We start from the raw sequence: 26,221 nt of genomic DNA on the forward strand, positions 1-26,221 counted from the left end.
ATGGTTTCGTGGTTTGCGAGAATTTTAGTTTTTTAGTCGACTGGCAGTGGATGTTAGTGTTTTTATAGTGTGAGTTGAATTTAGATTTATTTCTTTCAGAATATTTAATTCTTGCATATATTACAATATATTATGATCGTCTAACAATAATTGATTATACACCGTGTTTTTATTAAATTGCGTTAACTCCGGGGTTTCGGTAAGTACGTTTAAGGAAACTAAATGGCATAGTTAATTTAAAATAAAAAAAATTTTTTGGTTTTTTTTTTAATATTTTTTATAAAAAGTAACTAAATGTTGCATATAGCGTTGTTGTAACACGGGCATTACATTTAACTCAACCAAACAATTGAAAACTGTGATATATCAATGTCATTTCTAACATCGATCGTCCGAGATAGTACGTTAGGTTAGTAGCAAATGTATGAACTCGCACTAAACACTAATCAATAAGTAAACAGGCCCTAAGGCAAGTGTACACGCTCGTAAGGGCCTTATAATATAAAAAAATATGATTGATAATCTCCGAAATGGAGTTAATTAGAATATCGGTTTCTTTGAGAAAGTTACTTAATTTAAGCTCAGGAATGCACCCTCGAAATTAACGCAAATCAAAAAAAACACGGTGTATAAGTACAAATGATCTGATGAACTGTGAGCTGAAATTCGGCTCCCAATGACATAGAAACCAAAGTTGTTATTTTAATTTTTTTTTAATGGAAATAAGCTTTGCCCAGCATTGATATGGTAACTTTTGAATTTGGTATGATTTGGCATAAAAAGTGGTGAGTTATGTTTTTGTTTTCGAAAAACATGTATGAAGTAACAAAAAATCAATTGATTACAAAAATCGCAAAACAAACCGTAATATCCTGCAAATGGTTATACTACGAATTATTAGTGATTTTTTTGGAATACTACATATTTCCGTCACGGGTGCGTATTCTTAAACGTTTATTGTTTCTTTGGAAAAGCGATTAAAACCAAAATAGACATTTTCAAGTTTTTTTCTTGAGATGGGTCCCCAAAGTTGCAAAAATCGACCTTTTTATTTTTAACCTCCTTTTCAAAAGCCTTAACTGATTAATAGTTATTTTTCCATTATTACAATTTGGCAGCAACATGGCGTGTTTTTAAACTAATTACGGACAGGCTTCCGGTCTGGGGCTAGAATAACCGTTATTAGTCTAGACCATAGATGAGAACATTAAGAGATATGCAAGTTTACATGCGAAGCTTAGCTACCGCAAAAACCGGTCAAGTGTGAGTCGGACTGGCACAGGAAGGGTTCCGTAGCATTATCTATAAAAACGGTCAACCATCCCAGTACTGACCCCGCCCGACGTTGCTTAACTTCGGTGATTGGATGAGAACCTCGAGATTGGAAAGAAATATTTATTTTATTCTGTTTTAGTATTTGTTGTTATAGCGGCAACAGAAATACATAATCTGTTGAAATTTCAACTGGCTACCTATCACGGTTCAGGAGATACAGCCTGGTGACAGACGGACGGACGGACAGACGGACAGCGAAGTCTCAGTAATAGGGTCCCGTTTGACCCTTTGGGTACGGACCCCTAAAAACCAACTACCGGGTGGACTGGAGCAATACATAAATTAAATTTTTGGCTGTACTAAACTGACCGACATTTGATCAGCGACTTTTAAAAATAGCTCGTGTTTTAATTTTTAGTACACTTTATAGTTTATTCGAAGACGCAATGTATTGCATATTTTGTTGTGCTTAAAGCATGACAAGCAACGTCATTACACAGATGTTAGCGTATATTGAAGAGAATAATGACTTTGTATGAAAAATAGGAAGGTAAATTTTTAAATACTAAAATGCAGTACTACAGCTGTGGTTCACAATTTTAAGACGTAATTTTAATACCAATCTTCTATTGATCAGTCCGTCGTTCGTGCAATGTATCATAAGGTGCCGCCCTCAGATCATAGAAAGTACTAGATGGCTGACGGAGGCGTGGCGCGTGTCGCCGCGACATGGCCACATCGTGGCCATACCGGCCCGCCATAAGACAGTAGCAAATTAGCTGTCATTGAACAATGTGCGCGTCAATTTTATTGAAATGCCGAATTATAGCGTTATTTTGTGTCGAAATAGGAGTGCATCCAAAAACTATAAGTTACATACCACATGTGAGTACATTTTTTTTCACGTATTAGTCAATAAAACCACACATTTTAACAAATAAATCCAGTGACATATGATTTTTCTGAGTCAGACCATGTCGTCATTCAAACGCGTGGCAATTTGTCTATGCATTCTACATTGACGCTTTGGCATGGAAAACTATTTGTAGTGTCCTAAGCAACGGCGCAATGCATTAAACCGCTAACGATATTCACAGGGGCATTATTGTTTCTTGGTACGACCGCCAACCGCTGCCTTCACTGACGCCGCGAAATAGAGTGGTGCTCGTGCATATAATTGATCTTTGAGCGTTATCGATAAAAATGTTTGGATATAGTGTGTATCAAAGTAATAATTTTTCAAGTAAAATTTAACAATTATTTTATATGCACCTAATGTTTAATTTAATACTTATTAATTTGGATTAAAAATCGAATAGGTACGCCAAAAAATAAACTGATTTAATTAAGTACAATTTATTTATAACATTATAGTTTATACCTATAAGTATATTTTATTTGAAGCGCTGGTGGCCTAGCGGTAAGAGCGTGCGACTTGCAATCCAGAGGTCGCGGGTTCAAACCCCGGCTCGTACCAATGAGTTTTTCGGAACTTATGTACGAAATATCATTTGATATTTACCAGTCGCTTTTCGGTGAAGGAAAACATCGTGAGGAAACCGGACGAATCCCCACAAAGCCTAGTTTTACCCTCTGGGTTGGAAGGTCAGATGGCAGTCGCTTTCGTAAAAACTAGTGCCTACGCCAAATCTTGGGATTAGTTGTCAAGCGGACCCTAGGCTCCCATGAGCCGTGGCAATATGCCGGGACAACGCAAGGAAGAAGGAAGTATATTTTATTCAGGTTCTTAGCAACGATTCGAATAACTGCACTAGGTATAATCAAATATGTTCATGATTGCAATTTTTTTCAGTTTCCCGAAAAATCCGAGTATTAAAGAAAAATGGATAAATGCTACATGTAGAGGCCCTAACTGGTTTCCAAGCGAGAAAAGTGTTATTTGTTTGGATCATTTTCATTTATATAACGATAGAATATAAATATGTTTAAAACATACTTAGTCGATCCAAAAGTTCTATCAGAAAGATTTTTACTGATAATTATTCGTACATATGATTTAAAAGCTTATTTTAATGGTGCATTATACTTACAATATAATTTACTATAACTTGCTTTCGCAGTTCTTCATAACTCTATGTAACATGCTGGAATTGCTTTCAATTGGTGACGAAATATGCTATAATAAACTGAAACTATTTTTTTTTTAATGAAACACTGATTTTTACTCCGTTTTGTGAAGTAGAATCCAGACGAGCGCTCGCGTCTAACGACAATCCCAAAGTAAACAATTTAAACAAACATTACATCAAATAATGACTAAAATTTAAACCAATTTGATTAGTTTAGCATAAACAAGTTTTCGCATCATGGTACATTTTTTTTTTTTTAATTAAATGCTTTGTATTACATTTTATCAGTAAAAACCTTTGTGAGAGAACTTATGGATTAACTAATATACCTTACACGTACCTTAAAATTCTTAGCTAGCAAATAAGGTCAAAAATTTAAAGGAATATAAATTAAATCTATGGCAATTATTACTTAAAACAAAAATTTCAAAACTCTTAAGGTCATGTTCAGAATATGTAAAATATCGATAGTTCTATCGAATTGTCCTCACTCTAGTGCCGCCGCTCTAGGCTCCTACACCGCGCGGTTTGGCCAATCACAGCGCGTGAGTTGGTTGTCTGGCCACGCCTTTAATGATGTGGTGGGGGACAGTTGGAGACAGCGAGACTCGTTGAAATTATGCTTCGTTATAAATCTCCTTACTTCTTATATCTATGGTGCCGCCCGTTTGGCCAGCAGAGTTTTTGAAAAATCGTAGCTATTTTTAAGATCATAATACGATTGGCAAAAAATATGAAAATTTGAATATTGAGTCTTCGAAACTTGATTAAACAACTTTTGCTTGATAGAAAAAAAATCACGAACAAAACCATTAAAAATATGTGACTATTTTTCAAAGTTATTAAGAAGAAAATTGCTTCTAAAAAAGCTAAATATAATTTTTGATCAAACGTATAAATTTTTTACCTTGTTTTTGTTACAACTAACTAAAAATAACAATTCAATAACAATGATATCCGCGATCCCGGGCACGCACGAACGGCCGTCTGCTCAATACTCAGCCTTGAGCAGAGTTACAACAGCCTTACAACCCACAAAAATTTCGTTGACATCTTTCATGCCACATTTAAATCTAAGATATTGCCGAAACAAAAATAATAATTAGTGCCAAATTTCAAATTTAAATTAAATTATTCTGTGTTAAATTATATATTAGTATTAGTATTTATTTGTAAAATTGTAAATAATGTACATATAGTAGTTAATTGTTTTATAAGTCTTACAAATTTAATGTTATAAAATGTAATGTCCCATAGTTCTTATGTCGTTCCCAATATCATGCTTGGACAACGCTATGTACTCCATAATTGTCGTATTATATCAGGTGAAGTACTTTAAGATTATTGTGATGTAACATATGTAATATATACGATGTGGTTGTACTTAATAAATAAAATAAAATAAAAATACTCAGCAAGCTGCGTTCGGAGAAGGACTCACTTTGCTATAAGTGCCAAAAAACTCAATCAATTTCGTATTTTATCATTTCTAATACATTGATTGTGATTTTAAACAGCATGCGTTTATTTGAGTTGGCTCCAACCAGCTTATCAACTTAAGATTAGTCTCAATCTTTGTAATAGATACACCATTTTTTTTTGTGTTCGTTCCTTTTGTGTCCTTGGGTCTTACCATCAATCGATTAGACTGCTCGTTTTGCCTCATATATCATAAATAAATAAATAAATATTATAGGACATTATTACACAAATTGACCAAGTCCCACAGTAAGCTCAATAAGGCTTGTGTTGAGGGTACTTAGACATTGATATATATAATATATAAATATTTATAAATACTTAAATACATAGAAAACACCCATGACTCAGAAACAAATATCCATGCTCATCACACGAATAAATGCCCTTACCAGGATTTGAACCCAGGAACATCAGCTTCGTAGGCAGGGTCACTACCCACTAAGGCCAAACCGGTCGTCAAAAAAACTTCCAATACAAAATAACAGTGGCATATCTCTTGTATTCCATAATCTGTGGCCAAGCCTGAAGTATCGGCATAATTTCATAGCTTCAGTAATAGCACCATGTTTGTAGTGTGGTGTAAATATTTGTAGCATCGCCCTGTTCATGTACAGTCGACGGCAAAAGATAAATGGTTACACGTTTGCGTTTTACTGTTCGAGATATGGGCATCCGCTAGCTGGTGCGGTTGAACGGAGTGGGTGAGCGGATTAACGAACAATAGTGTGAACAACGCTAACTGACCTTTTTATACCGTTACTTCTTATACAAACTATTTTGAAACTAAATACTTTTCTATACTAGTCTAATAAAGTGTTAGGATTCCTTCCGGGTATAGGCCTAATCCAACCTCTCCCACCGTTCTTGGTCTTGTGTCTCTGTCAGCCATTCTTCTTCTGCCCAGCGAGCGTAAGGCCGCCCAGATCCTCGTTTCCCACTTGGTCCCTTCCTGGTAGTTAATCGTTTTGTCCATATACATACAGCTCGAAAAACATTACTCTCCTTCTGTTGCAGTCAGGTAAGAAGTTATGTATAAAAATAATGTACATTTCCAGGTAAATATATAATTAAATAAAATGGCGAAATCGTAAATATTTCTTGGACACGGACTGTACTATACGAGGGTGTATGAGCGCTTCGATATTTTACAAGTGTCTGGTTCTATGCTTGTTCCAATATGGCTTTATGTTCTGGGGCTTGTAAGCAAGTATATAAATATAACCATATGTATGATTATTTATCATTGACGTGATTTCAAGGGATTTTGCCATGGAAGGACCCCCGAATGAACTAGCAATAATGACCTCAAACCGCGGAAAATATTAAGATTGCATGGCAAGCAACATTTTTGCCTGATATAATCAGTTGACTACGATACTCTGCAAAGAGTATAACGACAGAGAAGAAGTGAAGATGGAAATCTGACATCGAAAATTGCCAAACAAAATTTTAAAAAATGTATCCGTGTGACAGATGCTACAAAAAGTGACGTGACTATTTCCATACATTATTTTAGTATTGATTGACCTTTTTGACGCGGAGGGTCTCTTCTCTAGGCCTCCAAATGATTTTCAAAAATATGTTATTGGCAAAAAAAGGCACAAGCTTTTATCGCTGACTGTTCTTTGCTTTCCGCAGGCAACTAACACTCATCAAGCCAATTCTATAAACTCCAAGGAACCAAGGATACCCCATCAGGCCTCTTGCCATCATCCCTGGTAATGTGATAATGCCAGCCAGCTCAAGAGGAGCAGGCACATTGATGGTGGCAAGAGATCGACGGATTATGTCATTAAGTGACGCATGTCCATAAAAATAACCTGCACTTTTTTGACAAGATAATTCATGGTGTCCCAGTCGGTCCACGTCCGTGCCACAAGAGCATATATGTGGCGTACATACCGAAACTCCGAGTTGCAAACCAGTCGCCAGTCTTAGGATCCAAGAAAGTACCAGTATTTGGTGAAGGATGGATACCAGTAGCCGGCTTCACGGGACAGATAGATTTCCTCATATTAGTTACATGCCAATTCGGACGTACACTGACATCAGAATGATATCTGTATGATGTCAGTTAAATGACAAAGTGTAAATGACTTCATTTACATATCATTTTGATGTAAGTGTACTTTCGAATCGGCCTGTTAGTCAGAGATAGCATTAATTAAGCTAAACACAAATTGCACATTCTTAATCTCGCATTCTTGTGTCGTTGATTGCTTGTGGTTAATCATCTTGGGGTTTAAGTGAGATACGTTTCATTAAACCCAAGAGCAATTATATTTCATTAAAGTTCAACTAGATATCCAGACAACCTGAGGCCTGAAATGTAGATTGAATAAAAGCAATGATTAGATGGTTGGCAGTCCTCAACTGTGCGTTTTTCCAGGAACTTTCTGCCTCGCACTGCTAAACTGTGGAATGAACTGTCGCCTGCGGTATTTCCGGACCGATACGACCTTCAAACCTTCAAGAATAGAGCGTACTCCCATCTTAAAGGCCGGCAACGCACTTACAACCCCTCTGGTGTTGCAGGTGTCCATGGGCGGCGGTAATCGCTTACCATCAGGTGATCCGTCTGCTCGTTTGCCTCCTCTACCATAAAAAAAGCAAAATAAAACAAGATAATGACTCAGAAATTGTGTAATAAGCAATTGTATTGTTTTGCTGTTGTAATTGTAGCACCGCTCACAATCTCTCTGCTTAGCCTTAAGGTTGACTGGTAGAGAATGCCTCGTGGCATTAAGTCCGCCTTTTGTACTATAAGATTGTTTTTCTTTTGTGCAATAAAGATTAAATAAATAAGGTCCGACGCTGAGCTTCGAAACCCAGCGAAGGCCGAAGGCCGAGCTCCGCGTAGGACCGAAGGCCCGAAGCATCCCATTGGATTGCCCAAGCATTAAATAAATAAGTTGCCAAAAGAAATTAAAGTCGAAACTATACTAAGTAAAGAAATTGGTACTCAATAAGACACTGAATGACCGAACAGCATTAGATACCTAAAGTCTGACCAGTAATATATGATCACGCGCCATATTGCGGAATTTCATTGGAACTAAATTTTTCATACTAAAATGAACTGTCACCCTATACATGAGAAAAAGAGCGCCCTCTTGACAATGATCATAAATAAAAGTTTTAATAATATATCGAAAAATGGCAGTAAAACTGGCTGTGGCTACATAGTTTTCTTTGACAAATTCTTTTTGCAATAAGGAACCATTTTTCTGTCTGATCCTAATGGCGTATAATCCAATCATACCTATCCCTTAAATGATTCATATATTTACGTATAATAAGAGCAAATGTCTCGTATTTCCGCATAGTCAAATATATTCCTATAATCATACCTATGGCATAAGGAATAGAGTCTAATTTGCAAAAGCCACGTATACAATGCATCGTGGAATAAATGGCGGCAATTCTAAATAATTGTATGAACCTTCATCACGCACGGACCAACATTACATACGCGAGATGCTTGTTGTATTAGCTTATAGGGGAAGCAAGTCATAGGCGGCAGCGGAATACAAATATGACCCAATTTTCTGACCAAAGTGTAATATAATCATAAGCTGGTTTGAATCCGACAGGGCTGGAATTGAACCAGCGTCCTCTGAATTAATTCTGGTCACGGTGGCATGGGTCGAATTTCTAAAAGTGTATGCAATCCATTAAAGACCCGGCGCCTGCATGGTTGAAAAGTGGAATCTTGAGCATTGCGCGAGTTTCCAGGCATGAGAGTAACATATCTAGCCACTGAGTGAAACAAAAAAAAATCTAGACAACAAAACTAGGGGAAAATACTAACTGTCAATCATCAAGCAAAATAAATACATAATAAATCCAAATGCATGAATTTTAAATCTTAAATATTTATCATTTAAAATCATCATTTAAAAGTCAATTCCATCAGCCAACACAAAGAAATCACTCAAAATTAGCTCCAAATTACTTTTGACTTCTTGCGGATAAAATGCAACTTTCTCATCAGTGTTTGATACAATTATACACTTGAGTATCCCGCATCCATCCTAGCGCATCGTCTTATCTGCCTCATACATCGCTGGTTCTGTATGGTGTTCAGTTGATATCGTAAACATATGTTCCGAGCGTTTAGTAATTAGTATCTTGTAATGGATTTTTCTACCGACTATGAATTTAATAACATGTTTTTTGTGTACACTCTATGCTTAGACTTAGTTTTAACAAGTGAATTTTCTCATATATGTGAATTATGTAATTCTTTATGAGAATAAAGTTCTTTAAACCTAAACCTTATAGAGCTGCAGTGGTGAAAAATCTTATGACTTGGACCACTAAACCAGCCATCAGCAATTTGCGTTAACAACACTAATGGCGAACGAACCTTATTCCACTTCATCCGTCTTCTCCGACCAGATGTTCACGCGTCTCAATGTACGTACACGTATGTACATTGTGTATTAAGGGCGGTAATGTACAAACGAGTGTAAATTAAAGTTAGACATAGACATAGAATATTTTTATTCAACATCACGTGGAATGGTGTTTAATTCAACATCACATTGGTGCCTACACTTATGTATGGTAGCGAAAGTTGGGTATGGCAGAAGAAACATCAGAGTCAAGTGAATGCATTGGAAATGAGAGCGTTGAGAAGTGTGTGTGGTGTAAAATTACAAGATAGAATTAGGAACAGTGTGATAAGGGAAAAGTGTGGACTGAACGAAGATGTAGTGACAAAAATTGAGAAAGGTATGTTGAGATGGTTTGGACACGTGGAAAGAATGAGTGAAAGAAGGTTAAAAAAACCGGCCAAGAGCATGTCGGGCCACGCTCAGTGTAGGGTTCCGTAGTTACTCTTCCGTCACAATAAGCTAAACTGGTAACTTAAAGTACAGTAAATTGTTAACCAAGGGATGAAACGGTACCTTTCACCCGAGTTAAACAAATAGGCAAATTTGCATAATCAGTACCTAATTAAAGTAAGTCTTTTTACTATGAAGGGAAAACTTTTTGCGATAACTCAAAAACAGCTAAACTGATCATGTCCGTATATATATAGTTTATAGTTTTCATTTAATGTCTTTCTTAAGCTCTACTTCAACGATTTTTTTTATATGTTTTGGACCTATGGTTTAAAAGTTAGAGGGGGGGGACACATTTTTTTTTTCCTTCGGAGCGATTATCTCCGAATATATTCACTTAATCAAAAAATGTTTCGTGAAAACCCCTATTAGTTTTGAAAGACCTTTCCAACGATACCCCACACTCTAGGGATGAAGCGAAAAAAAAATTTTACCCCCACTTTACGTGTAGGGGAGGTACCCTAATAAAATTTAATTTTTTAGATTTTATTGTACGACTTTGTCGGCTTTATTGATTTATATATCCATGCCAAATTTCAGCTTTCTAGCACTAACGACCACGGAGCAAAGCCTCGGACAGACAGACAGACAGACAGACACGGACATGGCGAAACTATAAGGGTTCCTAGTTGACTACGGAACCCTAAAAAGAGAGTGTATAAGGGAGAAGTAGAAGAGGGAGCTGGAAGGGGTAGACCTCGGCGGACTTTCACTGATCAAATCGGGGAAATCCTGAAGAAAGTCCAGGTCAAGAGCACCCTAAACCGACGAGCGTGTATGAGGAATGTCATAAAAGTGAAGGAAGCGAAAGAGGTATGTCAGGATCGTAGCAAGTGGAAATCCGTGGTATCTGCCTACCCCTTCGGGAAATAGGCGTGAGTATATGTATGTATGTATGTATCACATGGAACGGCAGAGTTAACAGACAGTGACATTTAGTTCGAAGCCGAAGGCGAGGGCCTGATTAACACGAGTTCGTTATTTCTGTATCTTCATCACACTTATGAGGAAAAACAATTTTCGTGTTTTCAGAGTTGCAGCTAGATTTAATAATCTAAGGCCGGGGTCGTTTTCACCCGCCGCCCGCGGCCGACAGCGGCCCGCCGCCCGCGGCGTCTGAATGGTATGTTCGGGAATGCTCGGGAGTGGTCGTTTTCGCCCGCTGCGTGGGGAACGCCGCACGCGGCGGGCGAAAACGACCACTCCCGAGCATTCCCGAACATACCATTCAGACGCCGCGGGCGGCGGGCCGCTGTCGGCCGCGGGCGGCGGGTGAAAACGACCACTCCCGAGCATTCCCGAACATACCATTCAGACGCCGCGGGCGGCGGGCCGCTGTCGGCCGCGGGCGGCGGGTGAAAACGACCCCGGCCTTATATCACCAAAAAATTGTCACTCAGTATTATTTCTCGTATTGTTTAGACTTTAAAATTTCTTAGTATATTAGTTTCTTCCGGGGTCCAGTTTTTAAAATAAACAACCGCGGTCCGTTTCTACTGGACTTTAATAAGCGAATTTGTAAGTAAGCAGTCTCCGTAGCCTCTGTACGCCTGAAACTCCAGCGGAGTTAGGGCCGGTACAGACGGACTGCAACTCGACTGCAACTTGTATGGGAACTGCATGCCGACTGCACTCCAACTGCAACGTCGACGTGCAGTTCCCATACAAGTTACAGTCGAGTTGCAGTCCGTCTGTACCGGCCCTTACATGCGCGTTGCCGGACCCCCCCCCCCCCCCCCCCCCCCCCCCCCCCCCGTTCCGGCAGGAACACAACACTACCTATAATTTTACTATGTATTTTCAACAAAAGAAGAAAAGGTGTCCAAAAACCCTGCAAAAATCGTAAAAGTTTTCATGCCGCGTGGTCAAAGACAATCTACTTACTGACTCATACCAGGAAGAAACAGAAATATGTAGCATGGTTCCGTAATACATTTTTAAAACTCGAGTACATTTTTAAAAAAGTATATATAATAATAGTAGATTGTTAACCAGGGGATGTAATTTTGCCTTTCATCCGCGTTAAGCACTCTTCTTTTCATTTTCAATACGAAGAAAGCAAAATACATGCGTAGGTACTAAAAAAATACATGACTAAGTAGGTATAAACTTTGATAGCATTTCTTGAGGTGACTTTCAACTAACAATTTAGGTTCAAAAAAGGAGTGTACAGGTTTTTAAAGGGTCGGCAACGCGCATGTAACACCTCTGGAGTTGCAGGCGTCCATAGGCTGCGGTGACTGCTTACCATCAGGCAGCAGGCTTGTTTGACACCGACGTGTTATTAAAAGTAAAGGTATCGGTATAATATATGGAATGTGGAGTTAAATATCAGAATATAATAAAAACCGGCCAAGTGCGAGTCGGACTCGCACAGGAAGGGTTCCGTATCATTGTCTATAAAAACGGTCACCCATCCAAGTACTGACCCCGCCCGACGTTGCTTAACTTCGGTGATTGGATGAGAACCTCGAAATTGGAAAGAAATATTTATTTTATACTGTTTTTAGTATTTGTTGTTATAGCGGCAACAGAAATACATAATCTGTAGAAATTTCAACTGGCTAACTATCACGGTTCATGAGATACAGACGGACGGACGGACGGACAGCGGAGTCTCAGTAATAGAGTTCCATTTGACCCTTTGGGTACGGAACCCTATAAACGTTCTGAGTATTAAATAGTATACAAAGTGAACATTATACTGGTTGCCAACCAGTATATGGTTGCCTGTTATCAAAATACATTATTATGCTACTAAAGACTAAAGTATTTTATTTATTGACAATAACAATATACATAATGGATATATACAGAGGATTACTATAACTAGCTTATATCTAAAATAGGCCCTTGAGGCATTGTACCAAGGATGCTCGCGGCATTTCCTCGTTGTATCGCAATACTGATACGTTGTGCGAGGAAGCCGCCAGCTCTTCGGTCACCAGTTACGTCAACCAAACGTTTCGCGATTTCTCCAAAAAACTTGTGCGCGCTGGGACCCCATGGACCTAGAGTTGCTACTAAAGTATAATTACTTTCGAAATTATGCAATTCGTTTTTATTTTATTTATTTTTATACCAGATCATCATTTCTGCATTTCAAAATTATGCAATTCAAATTATGCAAATTGAAATTTCGCAAAATGTTATTATTAAAAACATTACACACCCCCTTTACACCTCTGGGGAGCACCCCAATTGTTGTTCTCCTAGAGTACTAACAACAACAACAACAACTTACAACTTAATTCTGTTGTTTCGGGTGTCTATGTGCGACGGTAATCTTAAAAAAGCGGCCAAGTGCGAGTCGGACTCGCCCATGCAGGGTTCCGTACCATTTATGACGTATTAAAAAAAAAACTACTTACTAGATCTCGTTCAAACCAATTTTCGGTTGAAGTTTGCATGGTAATGTATATCATATATTTTTTTTAGATTTTTCATTCTGTTATTTTAGAAGTTACGGGGGGGGGGGGGGGACACATTTTACGACTTTGGAAGTGTCTCTCGCGCAAACTATTCAGTTTAGAAAAAAATGATATTAGAAACCTCAATATCATTTTTAAAGACCTATCCATAGATACCCCACACGTATGGGTTTGATGAAAAAAGATTTTTTGAGTTTCAGTTCTAAGTATGGGGAACCCCCAAAATTTATTGTTTTTTTTCTATTTTTGTGTAAACATCCTAATGCGGTTCATAGAATACATCTACTTACCAAGTTTGAACAGTATAGCTCTTATAGTTTCGGAAAAAAGTGGCGGTGACATAATCGGACAGACAGACGGACATGACGAATCTATAAGGGTTCCGTTTTTTGCCATTTGGCTACGGAACCCTAAAAACTATATCTTAAAAAAATAGAATGATAGTTTTCTATCCATCACCGGAACCCCAAAATTACGCTTTAATTATTTTATGGTGTTCCTTTGTCCTGACACGACCCTATCGCGACCCCACACATAACCGCAACAGCCATTAAAAAACTTATTCAATTATATACCATATTACCACTCAATAAAGTTCAAATTTAAAATGGTTTCTCAATAGCTGTTACGTCGTTATAGAGCAGAACGAAGTTCTTTGCCTTAACACGCATAAACCGTAACATCCATTGGGAAACTTATCCAATTATATACCGTATTACCGGGGTTTAAAGTACAAATTTGAACAGGTTTTTCAATGGCTGTTATGTCTGTTTTGCGTGGGGCGTAATTCTCAACTTTGATGTTCGGGGACAAACATGATGTTTGAGTATAACTATATCTTTATCACGAGTTTCAAGAGTAGGTACATCAAACCGATATTAGAATAATATCAGGGTGCATAGACAACATGCCATTCGTTCACGCTCCGTAGCGTAGTTAACACTCTCTCTTTCTCTCTCTCCCTCTCTGTCACTCTTTCAAATTGCGAACCAACGCATAAAGAAGAGACGCTTTCTAGTTAACCCACATGTTGCTATCTCTATTATTATAAATGTCACTGTCAAACTCGCACAGTGACATTTCACATTGACAACCGGCATCATGGGCGAGATAGCAATATACTCGTAATGTGCGTGCAATAGGGAGAATGTATCTGGAAAACGTCTCTGCTTTACACACTTAAGCGAAAAGCACAAGTTAAAATGGTAAAAGTTCAAACTGAAGGCTACCTTAATTGAAATTTTATTAGCAATTTATCATACTCTTATTTATCATTTTATACGATAGTTCGAATAAATAGACGATATTTGTTATCAGAGTTTGATTTATTCGTTTTGTGATATCGCTTTTATATGAGTGTGACAGTTATTGATATATTAGTATAAAATATGCGTATTGGAAATTGTCAAATAATACGTCAAATTTATCATAAGATAATAGAAATTCTATCGTAAATTGATTCTATCAGACGTATAGGTTATATCAGCCAAGTTACTTTGGCTGCAAACAATTTAACGATGACAAAGTTCAGTCTTCGAAAATAATTATGCGTAGCGAGCGGATACGGTTCATTTCTCGAAGGGTATTAGACTAATATTATTAGTCGTTCAACTGTCAATTCGTATGGGTTACCATGGCAACACACTAATAATATTAGACTAATACCGTTCTAGAAATGGGCCCCAGGTCTATCTAGTATTTAGTATGGATTGAGTATGAGTGATGGGAAAACTGACAGAACGAGATATTCTTATGTATCTTTCAGCTTTTGTATAAGCGGTGATGGCCGAGTGGATATGACGTCCGACTTTCAATCCGGAGGTCGCGGGTTCAAATCCTGGCTCGTACCAATGAGTTTTTCGGAACTTATGTACGAAATATTATTTGAAATTTACCACTAGCTTTTTGGCGAAGGAAAACATCTTGAGGAAACCTGCATACATCTGCGAAGAAATTCAAAGGTGTATGTGAAGTCCCCAATCCGCATTGGGCTAGCGTGGGGACTATAGCCCAAGCCCTCTCGCACATGAGAGGAGGCCTGTGCCCAGCAGTGGGACGTATATAGGCTGAATTATTATTATTATTATTATTTATCTTTCAGTAGGAGCAGCAGAGAAAGCGTTATTATTGTTTGTCCTTGTCTCAGTTATTTTTTTTTATTCCCGTAAATTTTAGTATGGTTTATGGTGGGCAACAAATAACCCGACCAAATTACGTAGGTTGTTTTTGGTATGATGTCAGGAATGTTAAAACGTGTTTTTAATTTTGTCGCATTGCGTATGTTCTTTCCCTCACGGGCAAACATCTATACGATCCTACCATCTATGGAACTGGTATATATATAGTTATGTATAATATGTCATATGACTGACTTAAAAAATAGTCTAAATAAACTGTAATATTAGTTTAATGTTAGTATACATGACACTTAAAATTCGAAGTTTAATAGAAAACATTTTGAATTTAAGAACAAATCTTACCTCAAAGACTCGAACTCTGGATCGCTAGCTCCAAAAGTATAAATAAATAAATATTATACGACATTCTGACACAAATTGACTAAGCCCGACAGTAAGCTCAAGAAAACTCGTGTTGTGGATACTCCATCAACGATATGTATAATATACAAATACTTAAATACAAATATCTATACTCGTCACATAAATAAATGCCCTTGCCGGGATTCAAACCCAAGACCATCGGCTTCATAAGCAGGCTACCGACTAAGCCAGACTGGTCGTCAAAAGTATGAACCTAAAAACTATTTTGCTTATTCCAGGTATCATCCAGGTTTGGTCTGCGCCAGGCGGGATGACCAGACTTCCCTGCAACCTCGCGGCGCCGTCCAGAGACGTAGCCATGATGCTGTGGTTCAAAGATGGGGATCGGATGCCTATATACACGTAAGTGTTTTTGTTGTACAAGCAGTTTCAAGTGTCCAGGTCTGTACCAGATGAGGTGACCAGACTTATCTGTAACCTCGCGGCGCCGTCCAGAGACGTGGTCATGATGGTGTGGTTCAAAGATGGCGATCAGATGCCTGTATACACTTGTCATTGTTGTACAAGTAGTTTCAAGTTCGCTACCAGACGGGATGACCAGACTTCCATACAACCTCGCGGCGCCGTCCAGAGACGTGGCCATGATGCTGTGGTTCAAAGAAGGAGATCGCATGCCTGTATACACGTAAGGTTACTGTTATTGTTGTACAAGAAGTTACAAGTGTCCAGGTCTGTGCCAGGCGGGGTGACCAGACTACTCTGCAACCTCGCCGGACCGTCTAGAGACGTGGCTATGATATTGTGGTTCAAAGATGTAGATCGGTGGCGTAACTATTCTTTTTCAAAGATATGTTCGTCCAGGTCTAATTCATCAGCATCGGCGTGACAGTATCTCGCCCGCAAGATAAATAAAACTATGCTGCAGACATAAGAGGAAAATACTTTGGAGATATAGGTCAACTAAAGATGAAACACACAAAACTAAATACCTTTAAAATAAAGAAAATTTTAATTTACTCATAACCTCAACAGCATGATTAATTTTTGATTTGTCTTCGAGCGGCAATGTATTCGTGATCATTTATGACAGTTGTGACGTCGCGTCATGAATGTGACATTTTCAATTAAAACAAAGTAGTGTTACAGATGTAGTGAACAATCTTTTCCCATCGTATTTTCTCGGAAACGTTCGTATTTGTCCTGCTGCTTCAGTCAACATCAGTACTTTTTGCACTGGGACTGACTGAAATAGCATAACACGTTCGTGCGTTTCCGTGAGAATACGATGGGAAAGGATTATTCACTACATCTGTACAGTACTTGCTGAATTATACACGAAAAAATAAAAGACGTCCATTTTTAGGGTTCCGTAGTCAACTAGGAACCCTTATAGTTTCGCCATGTCCGTCTGTCTGTCTGTCTGTCTGTCCGAGGCTTTGCTCCGTGGTCGTTAGTGCTAGAAAGCTGAAATTTGGCATGGATATATAAATCAATAAAGCCGACAAAGTCGTACAATAAAATCTAAAAATTTTTTTTTTTTAGGGTACCTCCCCTACACGTAAAGTGGGGGTGAACATTTTTGTTTGCTTCAACCCTACAGTGTGGGATATCGTTGGAAAGGTCTTTCAAAACTAATAGGGGTCTACAACAAACATTTCTTGATAAAGTGAATATATTCGGAGATAATTGCTCCGAAAGAAAAAAAAATGTGTCCCCCCCTCTAACTTTTGAACCATAGGTCCAAAAAATATGGAAAAAATCTTGGAAGTAGAGCTTAAGAAAGACATTAAATGAAAACTATAGCGGATATGATCAGTTCAGCTGTTTTTGAGTTATCGCAAAAAGTTTACACCCACAGTTCATCCCTTGGTTAACAATTTACCATACTTTAAGCTCCAGTGTAGCTTATTGTGGCGGAAGAGTAACTACGGAACCCTACTCTGAGCATGGCCCGACATGCTCTTGGCCGGTTTTTATAATATCTATAGGTATGAAAGTGTGTTCATTAAAGCCTCAACTACCCTTTGAATGTAGTCGTATTAAAAACGCCGTATATTTAAGTGTAGCGTACGTCTGTTTAATATGTAATGCGTGTATAAGTAACTTTAAACATTAAACACACCCAATAGGAAACTGTTTCCAAAATTAATCATTCAATCAGAACTGTACATATTTTGTATTCTCGTAATTACTCACAGACGTCGCCTGATAGTTCGCTGTAACCGATCCGTCCCCATCGAACACACGATAAGCGTAATCAATCAACTCTCGTGTGTCATCGGGATTGTACCGCTAAATAGCAGAAGGCTGTAAACCTAAGAAACTGACTTTCTACCATATGTATTAAGTTTATTTAAGTGAATGCTGGAAATTGTTGGCTGTGCATGTTAGCGAATTATTAAATATATTAAAACCGGATCACTCACGAATTTGAAGTCGAAAAAGGCTTGTCATATTCCACTCCTTACCGAGGAGTTGTCGTCAGAAGCTCGCTTTGGCGGACCGGCGCAGACTGCGGGCCGCAGCCCTTCGTGCCCGTAGACTCGTCGCGGGCGCCGGTGGCGGCAGGGGAGGCGAGAAACTACCCTTGTTTACGGCATTATTATTAATAATGTGTTGCACATATCACTCACTACGTAATTCGCTAATGGTTGTGTGCATATTGTATATTAAATATGTCTGTGTCCCACGAACATTTTGTTATTAAAATATGGTAGCTAAAGTTGGGTATGGCAGAAGAGATATCAGAGCCAAATAAATGCAGTGGAAATGAGAGCGTTGGGAAGAGTGTGTGGTGTGAGATTGCAAGATAGAATTAGGAACAGTGTGATAAGGTAAAAGTGTGAACTAAACAAAGATGTAGTAACAAAACTTGGGAAAGGTATTTTGAGATGGTTTGGACACGTGGAAAGAATGAGTGATAGAAGGTTAACAAAGAGTGAGTGTATAACGGAGAAGTAGAAGCGGGAGTTGGAAGGGGTAGAACCTCGGCGAATTTTCTCTGATCAAATCGGAGAAATCCTGAAGAGACTAGGTCAAAGAGCACCCAAAATCGGCGAGGGTGTATGAGGAATGTTATGAAAGTGAAGGAAGCGAAAAAGGTATGTCGACATCGAGGTCAGTGGTATCTGCCTACCCCTTAAATAAAGAACTTATAAAAAAACCCGCTGAAGGAGCAGCCAGCTCTACGGTCACCAGTGGAGTCAACCAATTTTAGCAAGCTTTTTTAGGCCAGCGTTCAAAAAACCATAACTCGAATTACTGGGTTTTGCCATTCGGCGGCATAACATCGAGCGAGGTCGGATGTCACAGTTTTGCGCTTAAACCGTTTAATTAATAACTGCCAAGTGCTGGCAGAGATGAATCGTGAGAGTATTGTACGTGAGTTAAGATTAGGGGGTGACCCCTTTTGGTGAAGGGTTGAAGGTGATATTGTTTTTCTTGGAGTTATTATTGTTACCATTAGAAATTTTCTTCTTCCTCGTGTTGTAACGGCATTTATATCACGGCTCATAGGAGCGTGGGTTCTTGGCAACTAATCCCTAGAATTGGCGTAGGCTCTAGTTTTTAAGAAAGCGACTGCCACCTGACCTTTCAAACTGTAAACTAGGCCTTATTGGGATGGGAAGCGACTAGTAAATATCAAATGATATTTCGTACATATGTTCCGAAATACTCATTGGTACGAGTCGGGGTTTGAAACCGCGACCTCCGGAATGAAAACCGCATCCTCTTACCGTTAGGCCAGCGCTTATTGATACAGTAAGAAATAATTAAAAAAACTGTCGTATGATAACATCTGGTCAAAACTGTAAATACCCAAGATATAACACACTACACTTTTGTTGTTTTGCCAATATATACAATTTATCTATGCTTTCCATAATTTTCTATCGAAAATTATTAATAATTTCAACTTTTCATCGGCTGGAAATACGTTTGTGCCATATCCATTTTTAAACAAAATCCTTCCAAAATGATTCCTAAAATAACAAAAAATATCCTATAATTGACAATAATCGATTTTAAAAATATATTCTTCAAAAATGTTGTGCCATATTCGCATTTTACTGTAGGATACCTACTGTATGTGTTGCACTCTGTTAACAGAAAATTATCACAAAAATTGTGACATATCCAAAACTTTGTGTTATGTCATTCATTGTACGTTTAACATTCACTCATGTACCGATAACGATAACAGTGTAGCAAGTTCAATGTTATTTTCCCATCTCAAAATCTGCGAACATGCTTGTGTATCCGTACGTACATACACAATATATGCACATACTTATATACAGAGGTTTCGGTTACGGTAACAACTGTTACACCACCGTTGACACCGTTGTGTCGTGAGTTCAATGGTTTTTTCCCATCTCAAAAAATGCCCAACGCGCCTAAAGAAGTTTTCATTACTTCAACCTACTTATTATAGAAGTGTTGGTTACAGTAACGGTAACAGTGTCGCGAGTTCAATGGTTTTTCCCATCTTAAAAATGCCCAACGCACCTAAAGAAGTTTCATTACTTCAACCTACTTATATTTAGAAGTGTCGGTTACGGTAACGGTAACAGTGTCGCGAGTTCAATGGTTTTTCCCATCTCAAAAAATGCCCAACGCGGCTAAAGAAGTTTTCATTACTTCAACCCACTTATATTTAGAAGTGTCGGTTACGGTAACGGTAACAGTGTCGCGAGTTCAATGGTTTTTCCCATCTCAAAAAATGCCCAACGCGGCTAAAAAAGTTTTCATTACTTCAACCTACTTATATTTAGAAGTGTCGGTTACGGTAACGGTAACAGTGTCGCGAGTTCAATGGTTTTTCCCATCTCAAAAAATGCCCAACGCGCATAAAGAAGTTTTCATCACTTCAACCTACTTATATATAGAATTGTCGGTTACGGTAACGGTAACAGTGTCGCGAGTTCAATGGTTTTTCCCATCTCAAAAAATGCCCAACGCGCATAAAGAAGTTTTCATCACTTCAACCTACTTATATATAGAATTGTCGGTTACGGTAACGGTAACAGTGTCGCGAGTTCAATGGTTTTTCCCATCTCAAAAAATGCCCAACGCGCATAAAGAAGTTTTCATCACTTCAACCTACTTATATTTACATGTGTCGGTTACAGTAACGGTAACAGTGTCGCGAGTTCAATTGTTTTTTCCCATCTCAATAAATGCCCAACGCGCCTAAAGAAGTTTTCATTACTTCAACCTACTTATATTTACAAGTGTCGGTTACAGTAACGATAACAGTGTCGCGAGTTCAATGGTTTTTTCCATCTCAAAAAATGCTCAACGCGCATAAAGAAGTTTTCATCACTTCAACCTACTTATATATAGAAGTGTCGGTTACAGTAACGGTAACAGTGTCGCGAGTTCAATGGTTTTTCCCATCTCAAAAATGTCCAACGCGCATAAAGAAGTTTTCATCACTTCAACCTACTTATATATAGAAGTGTCGGTTACAGTAACGGTAACAGTGTCGCGAGTCCAATGGTTTTTCCCATCTGAAAAATGCCCAACGCGCCTAAAGAAGTTTTCATTACTTCAACCTACTTATATTTACAAGTGTCGGTTACAGTAATGATAACAGTGTCGCGAGTTCAATGGTTTTCCCATCTGAAAAATGCCCAACGCGCCTAAAGAAGTTTTCATTACTTCAACCTACTTATATTTACAAGTGTCGGTTACAGTAATGATAACAGTGTCGCGAGTTCAATGGTTTTTCCCATCTCAAAAATGCCCAATGCGCCTAAAGAAGTTTTCATTACTTCAACCTACTTATATATAGAAGTGTCGGTTACAGTAACGGTAACAGTGTCGCGAGTTCAATGGTTTTTCCCATCTCAAAAATGCCCAACGCGCATAAAGAAGTTTTCATCACTTCAACCTACTTATATATAGAAGTGTCGGTTACAGTAACGGTAACAGTGTCGCGAGTCTAATGGTTTTTCCCATCTGAAAAATGCCCAACGCGCCTAAAGAAGTTTTCATTACTTCAACCTACTTATATTTACAAGTGTCGGTTACAGTAACGGTACCAGTGTCGCGAGTTCAATGGTTTTTTTTATCTCAAAAAATGCCCAACGCGCCTAAATAAGTTTTTATTACTTCAACCTACTTATATTTACAAGTGTCGGTTACAGTAACGGTAACAGTGTCGCGAGTTCAATGGTTTTTTCCCATCTCAAAAAATGCCCAACGCGAATAAAGAAGTTTTCACTTAAAAAAACCTACATGTTTTAGTCTCGCAAATACCTAGTGAGGCTTTCACTAGACGATAGTATTCGTGCTTTAGGTCTCTCTCAAATTCTTAGCAGTCTTCACACGTACAGAAAGGTATTGCGATTTTTATAATACTACTCGCTTACTAAACACAGTGCACGCGTAAGATCAGTAATGTTTTCTATTTTAATAACTTTAATTGTAGGAGGTTAACGCATTTACCTTCAAATAATACAAAGTCGCGTTCCTCCAATACTGAGCTACGATACAAGGGCGAAAACTCGTGTCGATTTAATACACCACTCCCTTTGGTCGTTTTTTAGGGTTCCGTAGTCAACTACCCAGGAACCCTTATAGTTTCGCCATGTCCGTCTGTCTGTCTGTCTGTCTGTCCAAGGCTTTGCTCCGTGGTCGTTAGTGCTAGAAAGCTGAAATTTGGCATGGATATATAAATCAATAAAGCCGACAAAGTCGTACAATAAAATCTAAAAAATTTTTTTTTAGGGTACCTCCTCTACACGTAAACTGGGGGTGAAATTTTTTTTTCGCTTCAACCCTAGATTGTGGGGTATCGTTGGTCTTTCAAAACTAATAGGAGTTTTCAAGAAACATTTTTTGATAAAGTGAATATATTCGGAGATAATCGCTCCGAAAGAAAAAAAAATGTGTCCCCCCCCTCTAACTTTTGAACCATAGGTCCAAAAAATATGAAAAAAATCGTGGAAGTAGAGCTTAAGAAAGACATTAAATGAAAACTATAGCGGACATGATCAGTTTAGCTGTTTTTGAGTTATCGCAAAAAGTTTTCCCTTCATAGTAAAAAGACTTACTTTAATTAGGTATTGATTATGCAAATTTGCCTATTTGTTTAACTCGGGTGAAAGGTACCGTTTCATCCCTTGGTTAACAATTTACTATACTTTAAGCTCCAGTTTAGCTTATTGTGACGGAAGAGTAACTACGGAACCCTACACTGAGCGTGGCTTGACATGCTCTTGGCCGGTTTTTTAATTTATCGTCACTCGTTGCGAATTGCCTATTCGCACATGTATCGTACAACGTTTTATAGTACATATGGCCCTTTAAATTTTCGACATGGTTACGTAATGTGCTAATTATTACACTAGTGCGGTAAAGTAGCGCCATATGTATTTTAAATAATATTATAGGACACGATTACACAAATTGACTATTTCCCACAGTAGGCTCAATAAGGCTTGTGTTGTGGATACTTAGACTTACTTATATATACACCGTCTTTTTTTATTTCCGTCAATTTCAAGAGTGCATTCTCTTAAATTAAGTAATTTTCTCAAAGACACCGGTATTCTAATTAACTCCATTTCGGAGATAATCAATAATTCATTTTTATCTTAAAAGGCCCTCACGAGCGTATACACTTGCCTTAGGGCCTGTTTACATATTGATTAGTGTGTAGTACGAGTGTGTACATTTGCTACTAAACGTAAGTTAACGGAATTAAATAAAAACACGGTGTATATATATAAGTTCTTTAGAAAGACTTAAATATATAGAAAATATCCATGACTCAGGAACAAAATATATCCGTGCTCATCATACGACTAAATGCCCTTACCAGGTTTTGAACCCGGGATTAGGCCAGAAAGGTAGTCCAAATGGGTCTGAATATTGGAGGAACGTGATTTGTAAAAAGGTTGCCGGTGTATATTAAAATACCACCTATATTAAATATAGGTAGTATTTTACTATTATTACAAATTTAGTAACATTGTTTATTCAAAACTTCCAAAGCATTCATTGTAATAGTTGGACCTTTTTGTTTTTGTTTGTCATTCATCGTTATTTCTTTTCAACTCACATCCTCAATGGTTAACTGGAAGAAATCCCATACAGGGATAAGTTCTCCTTTGTTTTATTTAATTTAACCTGTGATTCCCATATATTTTTTAAAAGTGAAACCGAGTTTTCTTGCTATGGTCGTTCTTAGCTATGTTTCATAGAAATCGATTTAGCAGTTTGAAGATTATTAGCTTTTTTCCAAAGTGATGTAAGGCATTTTTTGGCATAAAATGGATTTTGTTGGCATATAGCGTAGGGTTTTGTTTTTAATTTTTAATTTAACAGTTATCTATGTACAATAAAGCATATAATTAATGGTAGCCAATGAAAAAAAAAATGTATATAATATATATGTAATAAAGTTCAAGTTTTATCGTTAACATTATGCCATGCCATGCTGCCATGCTGCTTTTCATTGGCTACTGTGTCAATCCTCGAAATGATCCAACGAATACTGCAAGGTTTTCAAAGGGCCTAGCCAAGATGCCGATCGCTTGCACCGTAGCGAAAGAAACGGTAATGTCTCTCTATCACTCCATACTAGTGCGACAGAGAGACATTAGCATTTCGCTCGGTACGGCGCAACGATTGGTATCTTGGCTAGGCCCCCAGGACTGTTCCTAATTGAATCGATACAGGAAATGGAAACAGCTTAGAATGTCTACGAGTATGAACTTTCCTGGACATTGGTAAGTAGTAACATGACCATGATTTAGGAACGTAAAAGGTATATTTCATGAGGATCTAACGAACCGATAACTTACTTTGACTTGAATGGATAAAGCTTACTGTGGGACTAATAGGCCAATTCGAGATTTGGTTATTAAATCTCATTCCAATATGATACTAACTTGATTATTACTGATCTGTCAGTGTCAAAAGTGACGTTTTTGTATTCGAGTTTTTTTTTTATTACGAAAAGGTAAGCATTTGACCACAATCTCACCTGATGGAAAGTGCCGATGTAGTCTAGGATGGAACATGCTTACCTAAAGATGTCTATTCACTCTCGATTTAAAAAGGTTCAAGTTATAGTGGACTGGGAATAGATTTTAGTTTAGTGCGAATCAGTGGTAAAGTAACGACGTAAGGGTGAAACGCAAGTCCGCGTCTAGTCCCACGGTGGCAGAACGGAGATGGGGGGATTAGATTATGTAATCCCATCCCACACTCCCCGAAATATATCCTGTAGAATATCGATAAAGAGGCTACCTTTCTACGGTGTTCTATATAGGCTCTGCAGTCTAGCCTCTACCAATCTCGCATCCCCAATAAGCTTCCTAGCGCGTTTGTCTATAGAATCTAGGGTGGCTAGCTGATACTTGGCGGAGTTTAGTTATTGGATCTCATTACTTGATTCATTCCTTTAAAATTATGGCTTCAGCCCAGTGGGACTAATTCGCCAGTAGGTATCAAGGTATCAGGAGCTTTAAATACGACTAAAATTGTACGGTTAGTACAAGACCGTGTCAGTGTGGTCTTTGTAAAGTTCTCCTGTAAAGCGATTGCTGGACTTTACAAGTAGCACGTGGACTACCAGCCGTTGACACCAAAATGGTGGTTAATCGCGTTTCAAGATTAATTCTCCATTCACTGCACACTGCCACATTAGTTTACTATATAATAAGCGATCGATATAACACATTATACAATATTAATGAGCAAAAAACAAAAGAATTAATGACGAGGCGTGACTATCAATATGGCGCTTGATTATTACGATACTGATCTGTCAGCGTCAGAAAGTGAGGTTTTTGGTTGAAAGTTGACATAATGCGCAATTCAGCAGGTTCTCTAAAGGAAATTGGAACCATCTCACATTGGAATGATGTCAGATCCATATTATATCAGTATCACATTATATTGTTGAAATTGGCCTGACAGTTCTAGAGATCTTGGTCTATAACCAATGTTCGGCAGTCGGCGTGCGTTTCGAGACCGAGAAAATAGTCGCGTGTATGTTGCTTTTTGGCATTCCCGGATAATCCTAATGTCTTTAGGATTTACCTGAGCACTGCAGTAACGGGTTAACTTTAACCCTTCACTGCCAGTAGTCGAGGCACCTGGCGCGTTGCCAACCGCGCAATGTTAACGTGTGCGATTTATAACCATGTCATTTTAGATTTTCGAATGCACTATGAATTTTATTCATAAGTTCTGTTTTGTAGATGTAGATCTGTATGCTTTACTTTAGGGCAATTATAAACCGGTCATATTTTAATATAACTTCCCATAAACATAACTAGTTTAACATTGTGGTTGGTCGTTTAACACTAACAGGCCAATTTGAGTATTAGTTATCTGGATATAATCGATCTGCTTGCATTTATGAGACCGCCATATAAAATATTGCAGATAAGACCGTCATAGGGCAAGAACTTTCGTATTTGTATACGTACGTCGCTCGGACATAGCAGAAAGGAAGAGCTTCACTTTTGACGACCGGTTTGGCCTAGTGGGTAATGACCCTGCCTACGAAGCTGATGGTCCCAGGTTCCAATCCTGGTAAGGGCATTTATTCGTGGGATGAGCATGGATAT

At 38.2% G+C, this 26,221-nt stretch overlaps 1 protein-coding gene across 4 annotated transcripts in view; it reads left to right on the forward strand.

Moving 5' to 3' along the window:
• LOC133528127 (nephrin-like) overlaps positions 1 to 26,221 on the forward strand; it is a 217,789-nt gene that overhangs the window by 113,746 nt on the left and 77,822 nt on the right. For 3 of the 4 annotated variants that reach the window (XM_061865362.1, XM_061865360.1, XM_061865359.1), the window contains exon 3: positions 15,908 to 16,031. In XM_061865362.1, coding sequence (XP_061721346.1) covers positions 15,908 to 16,031 — 124 coding nt within the window. Of the gene's footprint in view, positions 1 to 8,975; positions 9,267 to 15,907; positions 16,032 to 26,221 lie in introns of those variants that run through there. The other variant, XM_061865361.1, reaches the window with a different exon arrangement.

Source organism: Cydia pomonella, chromosome 19, assembly GCF_033807575.1.
Source record: "Cydia pomonella isolate Wapato2018A chromosome 19, ilCydPomo1, whole genome shotgun sequence".
Taxonomy (NCBI): Eukaryota; Metazoa; Arthropoda; class Insecta; order Lepidoptera; family Tortricidae; genus Cydia; species Cydia pomonella.